General features: G+C 51.9%; 2 protein-coding genes across 2 annotated transcripts; one reads left to right on the forward strand and one right to left on the reverse strand.

The window, feature by feature from the left end:
* Positions 1–2,679: 2,679 nt before the first annotated feature.
* Positions 2,680–8,307, forward strand: EMWEY_00045130 (hypothetical protein, conserved; the record flags this gene model as incomplete). The annotated part of the gene is made up of 8 exons (XM_013482983.1): positions 2,680–2,839; positions 3,163–3,308; positions 3,573–5,972; positions 6,209–6,325; positions 6,553–7,306; positions 7,596–7,669; positions 7,854–7,993; positions 8,241–8,307. The coding sequence occupies 8 exons, from the start codon at positions 2,680–2,682 to the stop codon at positions 8,305–8,307; spliced, it is 3,858 nt and encodes a 1,285-aa protein (XP_013338437.1).
* Positions 8,308–9,188: 881 nt separating this feature from the next.
* Positions 9,189–12,386, reverse strand: EMWEY_00045140 (hypothetical protein, conserved; the record flags this gene model as incomplete). The annotated part of the gene is made up of 1 exon (XM_013482984.1): positions 9,189–12,386. One exon carries the CDS (start codon positions 12,384–12,386, stop codon positions 9,189–9,191), a length of 3,198 nt encoding a protein of 1,065 aa, XP_013338438.1.
* Between the last annotated feature and the right edge of the window lie 2,461 nt (positions 12,387–14,847).

Genomic DNA, 14,847 nt, shown 5'->3' on the forward strand with positions numbered 1-14,847 from the left:
CACACTCATAGTCTCCTCCCAACACTTATTTATCCCCTCAATCCACCTCATCTCATACCTCACATTGCCACCCGTATCTCATGCTAAGCTTACACACATCTACAGAGAGCAGAAACAAAGAAGAATGCTACCTGATCCACGAAGTCAATGATACGAAGATCCGTAGGGAATTGTGAATGGCTAAAAACAAACTCTTTATTCGCTGTATAATATTTGCTGAATAATTCAGAGGGCATATTAGCTACGAGAAACCTAGACTTAACGGGCATCAAGTGCATAGTCAGCTAAAAATTCATTTTCCAGCCGTTGACATTGAACCGGTTCACCACGACATAATCCTCTAGAAAGGTGGTTGTCTCATTAATGCCTCTCTCGCTTGTAGCATCCCTAGAAACGTCATTTTGAAGTTATATCTCTGGGAAATAGCACTGGGAAGGTGCACATTTATCTGTGCTCAAAACAGCTCTGTGTATTATAACAGAAGAGGAATTAGGGTCTCGACAAGGAAGTAAAAACGAGGGTACGACGCCTTCTGGGGCTTCACTAATGGTAAATGTACAATTAAGTGCATGGGCGGCAGGAGTGTGGTCAGCAAATATGTATAGCAGCACTAGCAGCACCTATGAGACGTTGTGGACCTCCTGTATGATAAATAATAATAACTCAAGAATGCCGTATTTGAATTTTCGCCACCTGAATTCCTTCCCTCTGCAGCATGGATCGAATTATACCTGAGGAAGATGGAAGCCATGCTGTACACCAGGCAGGGGACTCTGGTTATTCCTCACGTCTTCTGTCAGTGTCAACGTAATGATCATTGAATTCGGCATCGTCGCCCCATCAATCAGTCCCCTCAAGCGAAAGAAAACAACATATTCTGACACACAGAGACGAAAGAGAGAGCAACCATAAACCTAACCATACGCCTGAGATTGTTACCTGCAGTACGCGCGTGCGCCATTATGGAGGACCAACCGGAGGAGCGATTAAAGCTGTGCCTCCTTGAGGGGCAACTAACTGACTATTGAAGGCCTAGTATATTGCATATACACTACAGTAGACCTCAAGGGGGACTTCTAGAGGCCTCCCCTGCTAAGAAGGTAAACTGTAAACATATCATTACACTACTACTGTAGGCAGAGTACTCTAGGCAAAAGGACTCGCTTGCCTCATAAGATATGTACCGAAGTACGAAGAGAAGACACGGACTCGCCAAGGCGACAGGGGCAGTTAGATCTCTTTTAGGTACAGGTAAAGAGGAAAAGGTAGGGGGAAGGATCCTTTTCTTGTTGCATTATATGAGCCTTTCCCCCGATTCATAATAGATCTGACCCTCCCTAAGAACTAGCGAGGGGGGAAGGGATGATTTTAATATTATTGCTCAATTGTATTTTTATTCTTAGGGTGTAGGGTATACGCCTTTAGGTTTTGTTTACATATTTGAATTATTCGCGTTAGCGACAATTCAATAATATACCCCCAGGTATATATGCAGCAAATAGAGCAGCACAAGAGAGATGCAGATACACCTGCAGTGACAAGGGTAAACTCACACTTATTTCGTGGAAATAATAGCAGCAGCAGCGAGAACAGCAGCAAGAACAGCAGCAGCAGCACAGCAACACAGCAGCAGCAGCAGCAACAGCAGCAGCACATGCACACAACGCACGGCACAGCAGCAGAGATGACGTCTGTTCTCCCTTCTTTTACTTATTAGCAATTGATTAAGATGTTAAGATGAGGAGAAGCAAACAAAGACAAACATATATGCATATCCATTGCTGCTGCTGCTGCTGCTGCTGCAGTAGCAGCAGCAACAGCAGCAGCACAGCCAGCGGCAGCCAGCAGCCCCGCTGTAGCAGCCCTCGACGTAGGCTAATTTGTTTGTAGCTTTAAAGGGAAAAAAAAGAAAATTAAAATTAAAAAGACGAAAAAGAATAAGTAAATATATTTTGCTGCAGAATGCACGCAAAAGAAGCAAGTTGTTGAGCTGCTGCTGCTGCGGTCGGCTGGAGCGAGCAGCAGCAGCAACAACAAGCGCTGCTCCTGATGCTGCTGCTGCTGTTCTCTTAAAAAGAGGATTTCCTTCTCGTTTTGTTCATTTCTTCTCTTTTCTTCTCTTTAATTAAACACTTGCTGCTCTCAGCTGTACAGACACCCCGCTGCTGCTTCTGTCTGCATGCCCCTCGCTGCAGCATCAGCAGCAAACTTTCTTCTTCTTTTCCTTGGGGCTGTCAGCTGACTGCAACAACAGCAGCAGCAGCAACAGCAGCAAAGGCATTGAATAACAGCAAAGAACTTTATAAGTTTTCTTTTTGCTGCGGCAAACTGCTGCCACTCATACAGCAGCCTGCCGGTGCTGCTGCCGTCATATCTGTCACAGGCAGTCGCAGCAGCAGCAGCAGCAGCAGCAGCTGCTGCTGCTGCTGCCACTACCACCGTGGCTTCTGTTGCTGCAGGAGCTTTGCAGGCCGCTCAGTGTGCGAAGCAGAAGCAGCAGCTGCTGCTGCAGCCAAATTGGCTGCAGCGCAGCGTGAGTTGTTGTGTTGCTGCTGTGTTGCTGCTGGTGCTGCTGCGGGTGTAAAGGCATCAGCAGCATCTCGGCAGCAGCGGTTTCATAAGCAGCAACAGCAGCAGCTGCTGCTGCAGCAGCAGCAGCAGCAGAGTTAGGCCTCGAGGATGAAGAGGTTCGGCAGCAAGGGCAGGCGGCGAGGGGGCCCCAGGGGGGAGTCTGCTGCTGCTGCTGTACACAGCAGCTTCTGTGTCAGTCTTAGCAGCATCGATGCAGCAGCAGCAGATGCTCATAATGATGAGACTTTTGCCGTTGAAAACCCAATTGGTAAGCAGCTGCAGCAGCATCGACAGCAGCAGCAGCAGCATCGACAGCAGCAGCAGGAGCATCGACAGCACCAGCAACAGCTAGCACTTGCTGCAGCACCTGATACAGGGGCTCCCGTACTTTCGTTTGCTGCAACAGCACTTAATGCAGCAGTGCTTGTTACTGCGGCAACTGAAGCAGCACCACCAGCACCAGCAGCAGCAGCGGCAGCAGCGGCAGCAGCAGCATCCATCTGAGTTCGTGCAGTGTGTTCAAAGACTTGCTTACGAGGCCTTCCTTTATTTGGTGCTGCTGTTGCTGTTTGCTCCTTCTGTTTGTTGCAGGTGATGATTGGCAGCCAAATGAGGCGTTCTCTAAGGAATTCGAACTGCAAAAGCAGCAGCGGCAGCAGCAGCAGCTGCAGCAGCAGCACAATAGATTGGGACCGACATCTCCTGCGGCACACCATGCAGATGATTTCCATCGAGAGGTAATTTTGCCGTTGCTGCTGCTGCAGCAGTTGCTGCAGCAGCAACAGCTGTCTGGCCGTTGCTACTGCTTCTGCTGCTGCTGCTGCAGATGCTTTTGCCGTTGCTGTATTTCAAAGGAAGCTTCCGCTGCGCCAATGCAGCAGCATCTGTAACAACATCTGCAGCAGCAGCTGCAGCATGGTGGGGTTGCGTTGTCGGGTTTGCTGCTGCCGTTGTCAATGCTGCTGCTGCTGATGCTGTTTCTGCCTGTGTTACTGCTGCAGCCCTTTGAGCTACCGGCGTTCTTTAGTACAGATGCAAGAGGCCAGCCAGTAGACGTCGTCCTCGAGTCTTTAGAACCGGAGACCGATGGTGCTACTGCTGCTGCTGGCAGCAGCAGCAGCAGCAGCTTTCCGCATGGCTCTCTAGAGGCACTCGATGCAGCAACTCCCCTGCGGCACTTCGCAGATGCTCTTGAGCCAGACGATCACCTGCAGCAGCTGCAGCAGCAGCCGTTGCAGCCGCTGCAGCAGCAGCGGATGCTGCCACAGTATCAGCGACATCTAGGCGACCCAGCAGCAGCAGCAGCACCAGCAGCAGATCCTCTGTCTCTAGAGGATCCCTGCATGCAGTCGTTGCTATGTGCAGCAACGGGAAAGTTGTTGCGTCCTCCTCCTGGTTTTGACGGTGAGGGGGCTCAGCTGCAGCAGCGGCGGCAGCAGCAACATAACGCAGCAGCAGCAGCAGCTGCTGCTGCTGCTGCTGCTGTCAGCAGAGACCCTGCTGTTCTTATGGCAGAGCCTGCAGAGGGCGTGCCTTTTGCATGGACAGCAGGAGGCAGCAGCAGCAACAGCAACACGGGGCTGATGACGGCTCAGAACGGGGCGTTTGCTGCTGGTGCTGCTCCTGGTGCTGCTGCTGCTGCTGCAATGGATGCCTCCCACATACGGCCCACGCAGTTGCAGCAGCAACAACAGCAACTGCAGCAAATGCAGCAGCAGCGGCACGCTGCTGCTGCAGACATTCCGCCTGGTTGGAACGGGCTTGACGACCTGTGGGGTCCTTCGCAGCAGCAGCAGCAGCTGTTACTGCTTGAGCAGCAGCGGCACGGTTTCTGTGGGAGTGTAGGAGGAAGAGCAGCAGGCATGCAGCAGCAGCAGCAGCAACCTATGCCAGTGCTGCAGCACGAGGTCCTGGAGGAACAGCTGCTTCAGCGGCAGCAGCAGTATCTGCAGCAGCAGCAGCAGCAGCAGGAGCAGCAGCAGCACCACGTCGGCATATCGGAGGGAAAGCACGTCACCCAGTCGCACTTACCGAAACAGCAGCAACAACAGCCGCAGCAGCAGCAAAGGATTGGCAAGGGATTGTCTGATAGGCCAAGGGGAGACCAGCGGAGCACAGGGGCAACCCACGGCCGACTGCAGCATGCAGCAAGCAGCGCGGATCCGCAGCAGCAGCAGCAGCAGCCGCAGCAGCGTTTGCGCGGTAAGCAACAGCAACAGCAGCAGCCTGCGCAGCCGCAGCGCCGCAGACAACAGCAGCAGCAGCAGCAACAACAACAACAGCAGCAGCAGCATTTGCAAGAGAAGGGACGACGGCATCCGAAGCAGCAACATGAATTGCAGGTTACGAACGGCAGCAGCAGCAGCAGCAGCAGCATTTGGCCCCCTCCTATATTCCCGTTAACGCGTGGTTTAATAAATCATATAATCAAAGAGAAGATAGAAGACGGCAGCAAGTGGTTTGCTGCTCCTGCAGCAGCAGCAGATGGTTCCCCTGCAACAGCAGCAACAACCCCTACCTCTTCAAGTCCCTACAACAATACCAACAGCAGCAGCAGCAGCAGCAGCAGCGGGTTTATGACTTCTCATGACTTTGATGTTATTCTTCGAGTTCAGCTTTCGCAAACTTCTCGTCGCCCCGAGCTGCAGCGATATACAGGCCGATGGAACTTTCGTTGCATGCGCAGCAGCAGCAGTAGCAGCAGCAGCAGCAGCAGCAAGATGCCTTTCGAGTTAGAGAATTCTCTTAAACAGCTAGCGCAGCAAATGCACACACAAGGGGGTCTTATGGATGCCTTATTACGCGGATCTCCTGCTGCAGCAACAGCTGCAACAGCAGCAGGAACAGCAGCGACAACTGCAGCTACATCAGCAGCAGCTGCTGCGGTTGCCGCAGCAGCAGCAGCTGCTGCTGCTGCTTATCCTGACGTACAAACACTCGTCAGCAACTCCTTGATGCACCGCAGACTATTTGGATCTGTCTGTACAACTGAAGCAGCAGCTCTGCTGGAAGCAGCAGAAGCAGCAGAGAAAGAGCAGCAAATGCCGTCCCAGGACGCTGGTCCTGCTGCTGTTGCACCTGCTTCAGGGGAAGCAGGTGCACCTTCTACCTCTGCTGCAGCGACAACAGCTGGCACTTCTGCTGCTGCTGAAGCTGCAGACACAAATTCTCCCGAGAGCAGCAGCAGCAGCAGCGGGGTGCATAAGAAGTTCGGCCGTGTTGCTTATGCCTCTATTAGACATCCGCGTAATGTTATTCACATCGATCGCCGCTCGCAACAAGAAGTTGATGGTGTTGACTCTGCTGCTTCTGCTGCAGCAGCAGCAGCAGAAGCAGCAGACAGCAGCACCAGCTCGAACGGACTCAGCAAACAGCGCTATGCTCAACAGCTCGTCAGACAGGTACGTCCTGCTGCTACTCTTGCCGCTTGTGCTGTTGCTGTGGCTGTTGCTGCTGTTGCTATTAGTGCATGTGCTTGTGCTGCAGCACCTGCTGATGATTTTGGCGTGCGCCTTGATCTGCTGCGGCTACTGTTGTTTTTTCTACTGTTGTTGCTGCTGCTGGGGTCATTCTGTGTCATGACTGGTGATTTGTTGGTGTTGCTGTTGCTGCTGCCGCTGTTGTTGGTTTGCTGCAGCTGTCTTTAGGGGCCCCTGGCTTGAGCTCGCTGCAGTCTTCTTTAGCTTTTAATTCAATCATTGAAGATTGCCACGACATCCGATTGGCAGCAACAGCGCTGCTTGCAGAACTCGAAGTGAGGGTTTAGTGTTTAGGGTTTAGTGTTTAGGGTTTAGGGTTTTGAGGGGGTGGTGGGTGGCCCTTATGGTTCTGCTGCTACCTGACATGGAGTGTAGGACGAGGGTTTAGGGTTTAGGGTTTAGGGTTCATGGTTAAGTTTCGTGTGTCTGTTGTGCTGTGTTGCTACTTCTGCTGCTGTATTGGTGCTTCTGCGTTGCTGCTGTGGTTGTGTTGATGCTGCAGGAGTGCCCAGCAGGTCATGTGGCAGCTCGTGGCCGTCTGCAGCAGCAGCTACAGCACACGTTGCAGCAGGCAGCAGAGTTGCTGCTGCTTCGGCACTGCAGCAACTCCCTTGCCCCCCCTATGCTTTATCTTCTTGACTTTAGTGCTCCTGCTTGTTGCTGCTACCCAGGAGAATACGTCTTTAGGCTGCGGCAGCACTACCTGCGTTATCAGCAGCGGCAGCAGCTGCTCCACCAGCAGCAGCAGCAGCAGCTGCAGCAGGAGTTGCAGCAGCAGGAGGAAGAGGACTTTATTGATACATTGCCTCCTGAGTTAGAGAGTATTGTTATTGAAGGACGCCGCAGCACTAAATGGATGCTGCAGAAGGTTTGCTGCAACAGCAAAGGCATCGAGCTGCTGCTGTTGCTGCTGCCGCTGCTGACAGATGCATGCGTTTCCGTGCTGCTGCAGGGGCTGCTGCTGTGCTCGGAGACGGTTGAGGGGATATTTGCAGGAGCAGATCGTGCCCTAGCAGCAGCAGCAACAGGGGCAGGAGCAGCAGGAACAGCAGAGGCAGCAGCAAATGAACGCAGCAGCCGTTTGTTTGAAGAGGTGTTAAACTCCACAGGCATAACGCATGCAGCAGTTGCTGCGCTACCGAAGGACAGTTTGCTGTATCTGCTGCTAGTACAGCAGCAGCAGCAGCAACAGCATCAGCAACAGGAGCAGCAGGAGCAGCAGCAGGAGCAGGGCCTCGCTGGGGGGGGCCCACTATGTGGGTACTTGCTGCTAGGGTTTGTAAGGGTACTAAGAGCAGCGGGGCCCTCGAGGATTTCTCTTCTTAGCAACTTTTTAGATATTTTATATAAAACAGACCCTAATCTATTTTATATAAGCAAATATGAGGTATGGAACTGCTGCTGCTGCTGCTGCTGTTGCTGCTGCTGCGGTCGTTGTATGCTTGGTTTGCGGTTCACCGTTGACTGCTGCTGTTGCAGCAACACGGTTGGCAGACTCATTGTGCTGCGGTGTATTTGCTGCTGCTGTTGTTGCTGTTGCTGCAGACGGGGGTTTGCTTCCTTTCGCTGCTAATGCTGCATCTTCCGCGAGCGGAGGGAACAGCAAATGCAAGCCAAAGGTGAGGGTTTAGGGTTTAGGATTTTAGGGTTTAGGGTTTTAGTGTTTAGGGTTTAGGGTTTAAGGGTTCAGGGTTAGGGGTTCGTAGAAGGGTGCATACCGCTATCTGCTGCTGCTGTTGTTGTTGCTGCTGCTGCAGAAAAATATTTAGCAATTTTCTACGTTCGGTGGCGGGCGCGTTGAAGGCTGCACTGCCCCTAGAGTTACTGCAGCAGCAGCAGCAGCAGCAGCGGCAGTTGCTGCTGCTGCGGCCTCTGATTCGTAGTTTGCTGCAGCAGGCAAGACAGTGCCCAGCTTGGGCAGCAGCAATCACCACAGAAGTTGTGTAAGTCTTCTTCTCTTATCCTACTAATAATATAGATCAGTATTATATATTATGTATTATATATTATATATTAATTTACATATATACATTATATATTATACATTATATATACAATATATAGTGTGTATAGTATGTAGTGTATAATATATATAAAGTATAGTGTATAACAATATAATAAAAATATTCATGTTTGTCTCCTTTTTATTTTATATATTTTTTGTTTTTTTTCTTTTTTTTTATTTTTTAGGGAACGATGGGGAGCGTCTGCTGCTCGTTCTTTCCTTGCCGCGCTTGTCGCTGCAACAGAATTTTAGCTGCAGCATTAGCTGTTGCTGCAGCAGCAGTATTTGCTGCTGCTGCAGCAGCTGCAGCAGGGACGGTGGTAGCATTCGCACTGCAGCAAAGGCTGCTGTTGCCACTGCTGCTGCGCTGCAACACTTGGTTCATTCGAGCCGCAGCTGCTGCTGCACTTGCTCCACTTGCTGCAGCTGCTGCAGTTGCTTCTGCAGCGGGCGTGTAGTGTATAATCTATAGTCTCGAGGGCCTTTCTTATCCTCGTAAGTAACGAGGGAGATAAAAAGGAGACAAAAGATAAAAGGAGACACTTTAGATCATAAGGATACACTCAGGGGGGAGATAAACAGACTTAATAACAGTGCTGCAGCAGGAAGAGGAGACACTTGTTTTCTGCTGCAGCAGCAGCATTTAAAACCTCACTTAAGAACAATGGCATTTTGCTGCTGCTGCTCTAGCTGTCTCTATAAAAGGAGACAGGAGGGAGGAGCGAGTACATAAATATAATAAAAGGATAATATAGGAAGTGAGAGTAGACCCTAGACTGTAAACCCTAAACTGTAGACCGTAAACCCTAGACTGTAAACCCTAAAGCGTAGTAGACCGTAAACCCTAGGCCCTAAACGCTAGGCCGTAAGCCCTAAACCCTAGACGGTAGACCCTAGACCCACAATAATAATAGAGACTATTAAAAGGCGGAAGAGATGTCTTAGATGGCAAAAGGAAAGAGACAAATGTTCTTCTCTTTTGCTTCCCATGACCAAACCCTGAATCCAGGCGACAGCAGCAGCAGCTATTTGCTGCAGCGGCAGCATTTGTTGCTCCAGCTGCTGCTGTGGCTGCTGATGCTGCGGTGGATTATATGTACGAAGCGGCACCTTAGCAGCAGCAGGAGCAGCTATTACATTTGCATATGACCTGCTGCTGTTAAGGCAGTTCTTTCTTCTAGTGTTGGCTTGCATGCACCATATATAACAATATGCCCTGCTGTTGCTGCACTTGTAGCTGCTGCTGTTGCTGGCTGCCCTACGCTGCTACCACTACTACAACTACCACTACTACTACAGCTGCTGCTGCAGCTGCTGCAGCAGGGGCCTATGTATACCTCTGGTTCCCATTGTTCAGTACATTCAATAGAGATGTAGGGCCTCCAAACGGTGACACTTAAATCAGCACCCTCTATTAGTCTTAGGGCCTCCTTGCTGTTTTCAGGGGGCCCCCCCTCATCTCTTACTGTAAAGACGACTACACGAGGAGGAGGATGATGGGTATTGTAACCTTCACCATCTGCTCCTGCTGAAGGAGGAGCAGCTGCAGCAGATGCAGTAGTAGTAGTAGTAGTCGATCGTGTACCAGCTGTTGCAGCAGCTGCAGCAGCTGCAGCAGGATGCGACCCAACTCCACCATCAGCAGCTTCTTCATCTCCCTCATCAACATCATTTGTTGCTGCAGCGGCAGCAGGAGGTATAAATTGTTCATCAATAATAAGATTACGGGTAGTAAATATTTGTACAGCAGCAAAGTCTCCTCTTCGCCAATTAACAAAAGGTTGAAAGGAAGGACTTTGTAGTATTTCTATACGAGGGGTTGCTGCTGGCAGCAGCAGCAGAACGGGTTGCTGTTGCTGCTGCTGCTGTTGCTGCAGCTCTGCTGCTGCTGCATGCGGGCTGAGTTCATACACAGGCTGCAGCTGAGGACGAGGAGAGCAGCAACCTAAAGAAGGAGGGGAAGGATCATCAAGCAACCCCACAATAGACCCATCTTCTGCGACTGCTGCTGCTGCTGCACCTCCTGCTGCTGCAGCAGCTGCTGCTGCTTCTGTCTCCTCTTTAGCTCTTGCTATAGCTAATAAACTCTGCCTCATGGCTGTTAGCTGCTCCTCTAGTTCTCTATACCCCATGTTAATAGCAGCAACTTCATCTTCCTGCTGCACCCGCAGCCGCAGCATCTCTCGAGATCGTGCTGCAGCAGTAGCAGCAGCCGCGGCAGCAGCAGCAGCAGCTGTTGCACCACGAGCAGCCTCACCTGCTGCACCAGCCACAGAACCCACTGCAGCAGCAGCAGCAGCTGCAGGACCACCGCATGCAGGGGGTCCCCGCAGCTGCACACCCGTCAGCCATGCTTGCTGCTGCAGCTGCTGCTGCACTGCCTCTAGCCGCTGCAGCAAAGTATGGGACTCTGACAAGAGTCCCTTTAATACATCAAGACTTTGCTGCTGCTGCTGTTGCTGCTGCTGCACCTCGTGTTGTGTCCTACGTATCAGCTGCTTTATCTCCTCAGCACGAGAGGACCCCATAGGGTACAGATTACTACCAGCGGCCCTCCCCCTTCGTGGCCCCCCCGTCTGCTCCTTCAAAGGAACAGCGGCAGCAGGAGCAGCAAAGTTTGCTGCGGAGCGGCTGAATCCCCCTAGTGCTGCTTCCAGCTGCTGCTGCTGCTGCTCTAATAGCTGCTGCGTCAGTTCTAATCTATGCAGCAGTTGCTGTATGTTGCTGTTGTCATCAGCAGCAGCAGCAGCAATAGTTATACCGTCTCGTCTACCTGATCCCTCCCCTCCTCCTCCTCCTCCTCCTCCTCTTCCTGCGCCTCCTCCGCCAGCAGCAGCAGCGGGACCCCCCGATGCAGGGGGCCCCTCATCCCCTACGTGCTGCAGCAAAGTCCTCATTGTGTCTTGACAAAGACGAGAGAGTCGCAGCTCGGGTTCTGTTGAGCTGCAGATACTCTTTAAATCAAGACCTCCTGCTGCAGTAGCGAAAGACTGCTGCTGCTGCTGCTGTTGCATGCACGCAGCAGCAGAAGGTAAACCCCATCTCCCCTCCCCTGCTTGGGTCTCTCCCACTGTTGCCCACGGTATTGCTGCAGCGGCAGCAGCAGCAGTGGGTGTATTTGACGGTCCTGTGGGTCTGTAGAGAGGAGGGGTCCCCCCAAGCAGCGGTTGGGGTCCCCCACCTCCTACTGCAGCAAGCAGCAGCTGCGACCTCCTCTGTGCTGACAGCAGCAGATCTAATGCCACCTGCAGCACGATCATGACTGCCGACCCCACCCTCCGCTGCTTGCTGCTGCTGCTGCTGTTGTTGTGGTTGCCCCCCCCTTTTTTGGATTGAGGGGTCCCCCCTCCTCCCTCTATGGGGGCACCGCTGCTGCTGCTCCCCTCAGCAGCAAGCAACCCTAAACCTAGGGGGGGCCCCCACAGGGGCCCCCATATACCCTCTGTACCCGCACTTGTACGAGAGAAGTACGAACTTGTTGTACACCTGCTGCTTAAACTTAAGGGGGGCCCCTCACTGGGTGCAGCAGCAGCAGCAGCAGCAGACTGTGCACCAGCCGACGCAGATACACTTGTTGTTGTCGTCATTGTCGCTGTCCTCGTTGCTGCTCCTGATTCTACAGCAGCAGCAGCTGTTTCTTCTTCTGCTGCTGCTGCTTCCTCTTGTGCTGCTGTTGCGTCATTGGCAACATCAACAGCAGCTGCAGTCAAGAATGGAGGGTCCTGCTGCTGCAGATCAATCGGCGGTCCCTCAGTTGCGGTTGCTTGCGCTGCAACATCTGTCGCTGCATCGGCAGCAGGATCAGCAGCAGGTGCTGCTGCTGCTGCAGGCGCTGGCTCTGGTAAGGCATTAATTTGCTGTTCCAAGAAATCAAACAACCACCTCCATATACGAGGAGGGGCGGGGGGGGCCCAGGTCTTGGGGGAGGTCCCCCCAAAGTCGGATATTTCTGCCGCCGCTGCGGCGGCGGCTGCAGTTGCCGCGGCTGCAGCGGCAGCGGTTTCCTGCGCAGGTGCCACCGTCGTTGCTTCTCCGGGACACACCGGCAAAGGCTCTCGATCAACGCCTCTACTTTCTGCCGCTGCAGTACCTGCAGCAGCAGCAGCTGCTGCTGCATCGGTATCGCTGTTAAGGCACGGAAGAATCGATCCCTCGAGGGTTGGGGGTAGATTGGAGCCCTCATGGAGGCCCCCGTCAAACTCTTCTGAGGGCCCCCCGGGTCTACTCACTTCAAGGACATCCCCAAGGGCCCTCTCGACACTAGAGAGGGCCCCCCCCCCTGAAGGCTGGGTACAGTACGGGGGCCCCCCAAGGGGACTCGTAGGCCTCATGGGGGCCCCCACCTGCCAACCCTCTAAGACAGGAAACGGAAGGAAACTCATTTAAATAGTGGTCATTGAATTAGAAGAACATGCCCTGGGCCCCCCCCAGTATGGACGCTGCAGCAGTCGCAGTAGCTGCAGCAACAGCAGCAACAGCAACAGCAGTGGCGACAGCGGCGACAACAGGTTGTTGCTGATACTTAAGTTATGAAATACGTGGGGGAAGCAAAAATTAAACAAATTGAAAAGAAGAAAACAACAAAAGAAATGCAGACACGGTGAGAAGCCGCCGCCGTACAGCAGCAGCAGCAGCAGCTGTGCTGCTCTGTCGGTCCTTTGGGGCCCCACTGCAGCAGCAGTGGCAGCAGCAGCAGTAGCAGCACACGGGGGCCCCCCACAACAAGGGACATCGATGAAAAAGGTGTTATAATAAGCCCCCTTATTATTATCTTTTATATATTAAATAGTAGTTATATTATTTATATATTAGCAATTATATTAATATTAATAATTTATATCAGGGTTTATTAAACCTCCTAGGGTTTACTACCCTGCCTTCACGTAATAAGGGTTTAGGGTTTAGGCATAATGTTAATTAATATTAGTGTATATAAATCCTCTATACATACTAGGGTTTATAGACCCTTATAAAGTAAAGACAACTTATAATACACCATAATATTATTGTTAATAAATAATAATAGTGTTTATATGCCCCTAATAATAAGTACAAGCTTCGGTATAACCCTAAACCCTGAACCCTAAACGCTAAACCCTAAACGCCAAACAGAATGTGTGTGACGACAGCCTTACAAATGGTTTGTGATAGTCTCCCTGCTGTCGCTGCTGGCCTGCAGCACCTTGCTGAAACAAGTGCTGCTGCTGCAGCTTCTGCTGCAGCAGAAGCTACTGCAGCAGAGTTTTTCTGTAACGAGCTTTGCTGCAGCAGCTTCTGATGCAGCAAGTTATGCTGCTGCACGGTTAGTCAGTCTCCGTCTACTTCCCAGTTAGCTGCGTCTGCTGTATTGTCCGCATCTATGGCGATGCCCTCCGTTACAGCATACAGCAACTTCTTACGCAGCACTGCGTAGCTAGAGTATGGTGGTAGATCCACCTAAACAGCAGCAGCAACAACAACACAGGCAAAACAACGGCCCAGCCCCTAAGAAAACAGCAATTCCGTCAGCATCTGCAGCAGTGGTAGCTCTGAATAAAATAGTAGCAGCAGCAAATGCAGCACCAGCAGCACGAAAAGCTCGGGTCAACAACAGCAACCGCCCCCAAAGATCCAGCAGCAGTAGCCACCACAGCACTCGCAGCAGCAGCAGCACCTGGAAGAAGCAGGTGTGGGACTGTGGCAGCATTTGATCTGCAAGACGTTGCATTGCTGCAGTGCAAGCAGCAACATCATTGCATGTAAAGTTAGCGACGACTGCATCTCTTGATGCTGGCGTTGTGATAGTTCTTGGTGATGTTTCCTCCTCTGCCGTTTCCGTTCCTTCCGCTGCTGCTGCAGCTGCTGCAGCAGCAGCGGCTGCGGCAGCAGCCGCTGCTGCTGCTGGTCGACTGCTTGAATGGGTATGCGTAGGCAGCTTTAATGCTACTTCCATTTCTTGCTCCCACGATGCATGCGCTAATGGCAGCCGCGAACGACCCCAAACAAAACGAAGAAAACTTTGACGCTCCGATTGGGTAAAAGATTCAAGAGCCTCCCAAAACCACTTTATTTGCTTATCCGATTCCTAAGCAGCAGCACCAGCAACAGCAGCAGCAGCAGCAGTTGCAGAAGCAGCAGGGATAAGGAGGTGGATATGAAGAAAGAGCATGAGAAAGGGGAGATGCGCAGCAGTAACACGCTCCCAGGGTAAGCCGAAATAGTGCAACAGGAGCACCATCTGCAGCAGCGGCAGCAGCAGCAGACAACACAGCAGCAACAGACGACGACGACAATACAGCTGCAGCAGCAACAGCAGAGGATCCAGAAGCAGCTTACCGTGTATCCCGTGTACTTCGTGTGGCTCTTCAGGAGCTGCAGGTCTATAGAGGGACTGCCGCACACCAGGCGCTGCAGCTGATAGGGCTCAAGTAAGTCAACGATCTGCAGAGGCACCACGTCTCCAAGGCCTTGACGCACTGCAGCAGTCTGAGCAGCAGAAGCAGCAGCAATGACAGCAACCACAGCAGCAGTGAATCAGGGAGCAGGGGCAACACAAACAATGCAGGCGGTGGGTGCAGAAGAGAAGCAGCAGCAGCTTTTGTAGCTCCCCGCGCGAGTCTATCTTTAAAAGGACTTGATTGAAGCAGAAGCAGTCTCGTTTTCTGTTTCTACTTTTCCCTTTTGGTCTTTGTCGGTGTCTCTACAGATATTGGTATACATCTACCTACGCATCTACATAAATATATACATGTACATGTATTTCCAGGTATACATACCTTTATTTGTGCAAGTATTGCATATATATATATATAT

This window comes from Eimeria maxima, genomic scaffold (genome assembly GCF_000499605.1).
Source record: "Eimeria maxima Weybridge genomic scaffold, Emw_scaff887, whole genome shotgun sequence".
NCBI classification, from domain to species: Eukaryota; Apicomplexa; class Conoidasida; order Eucoccidiorida; family Eimeriidae; genus Eimeria; species Eimeria maxima.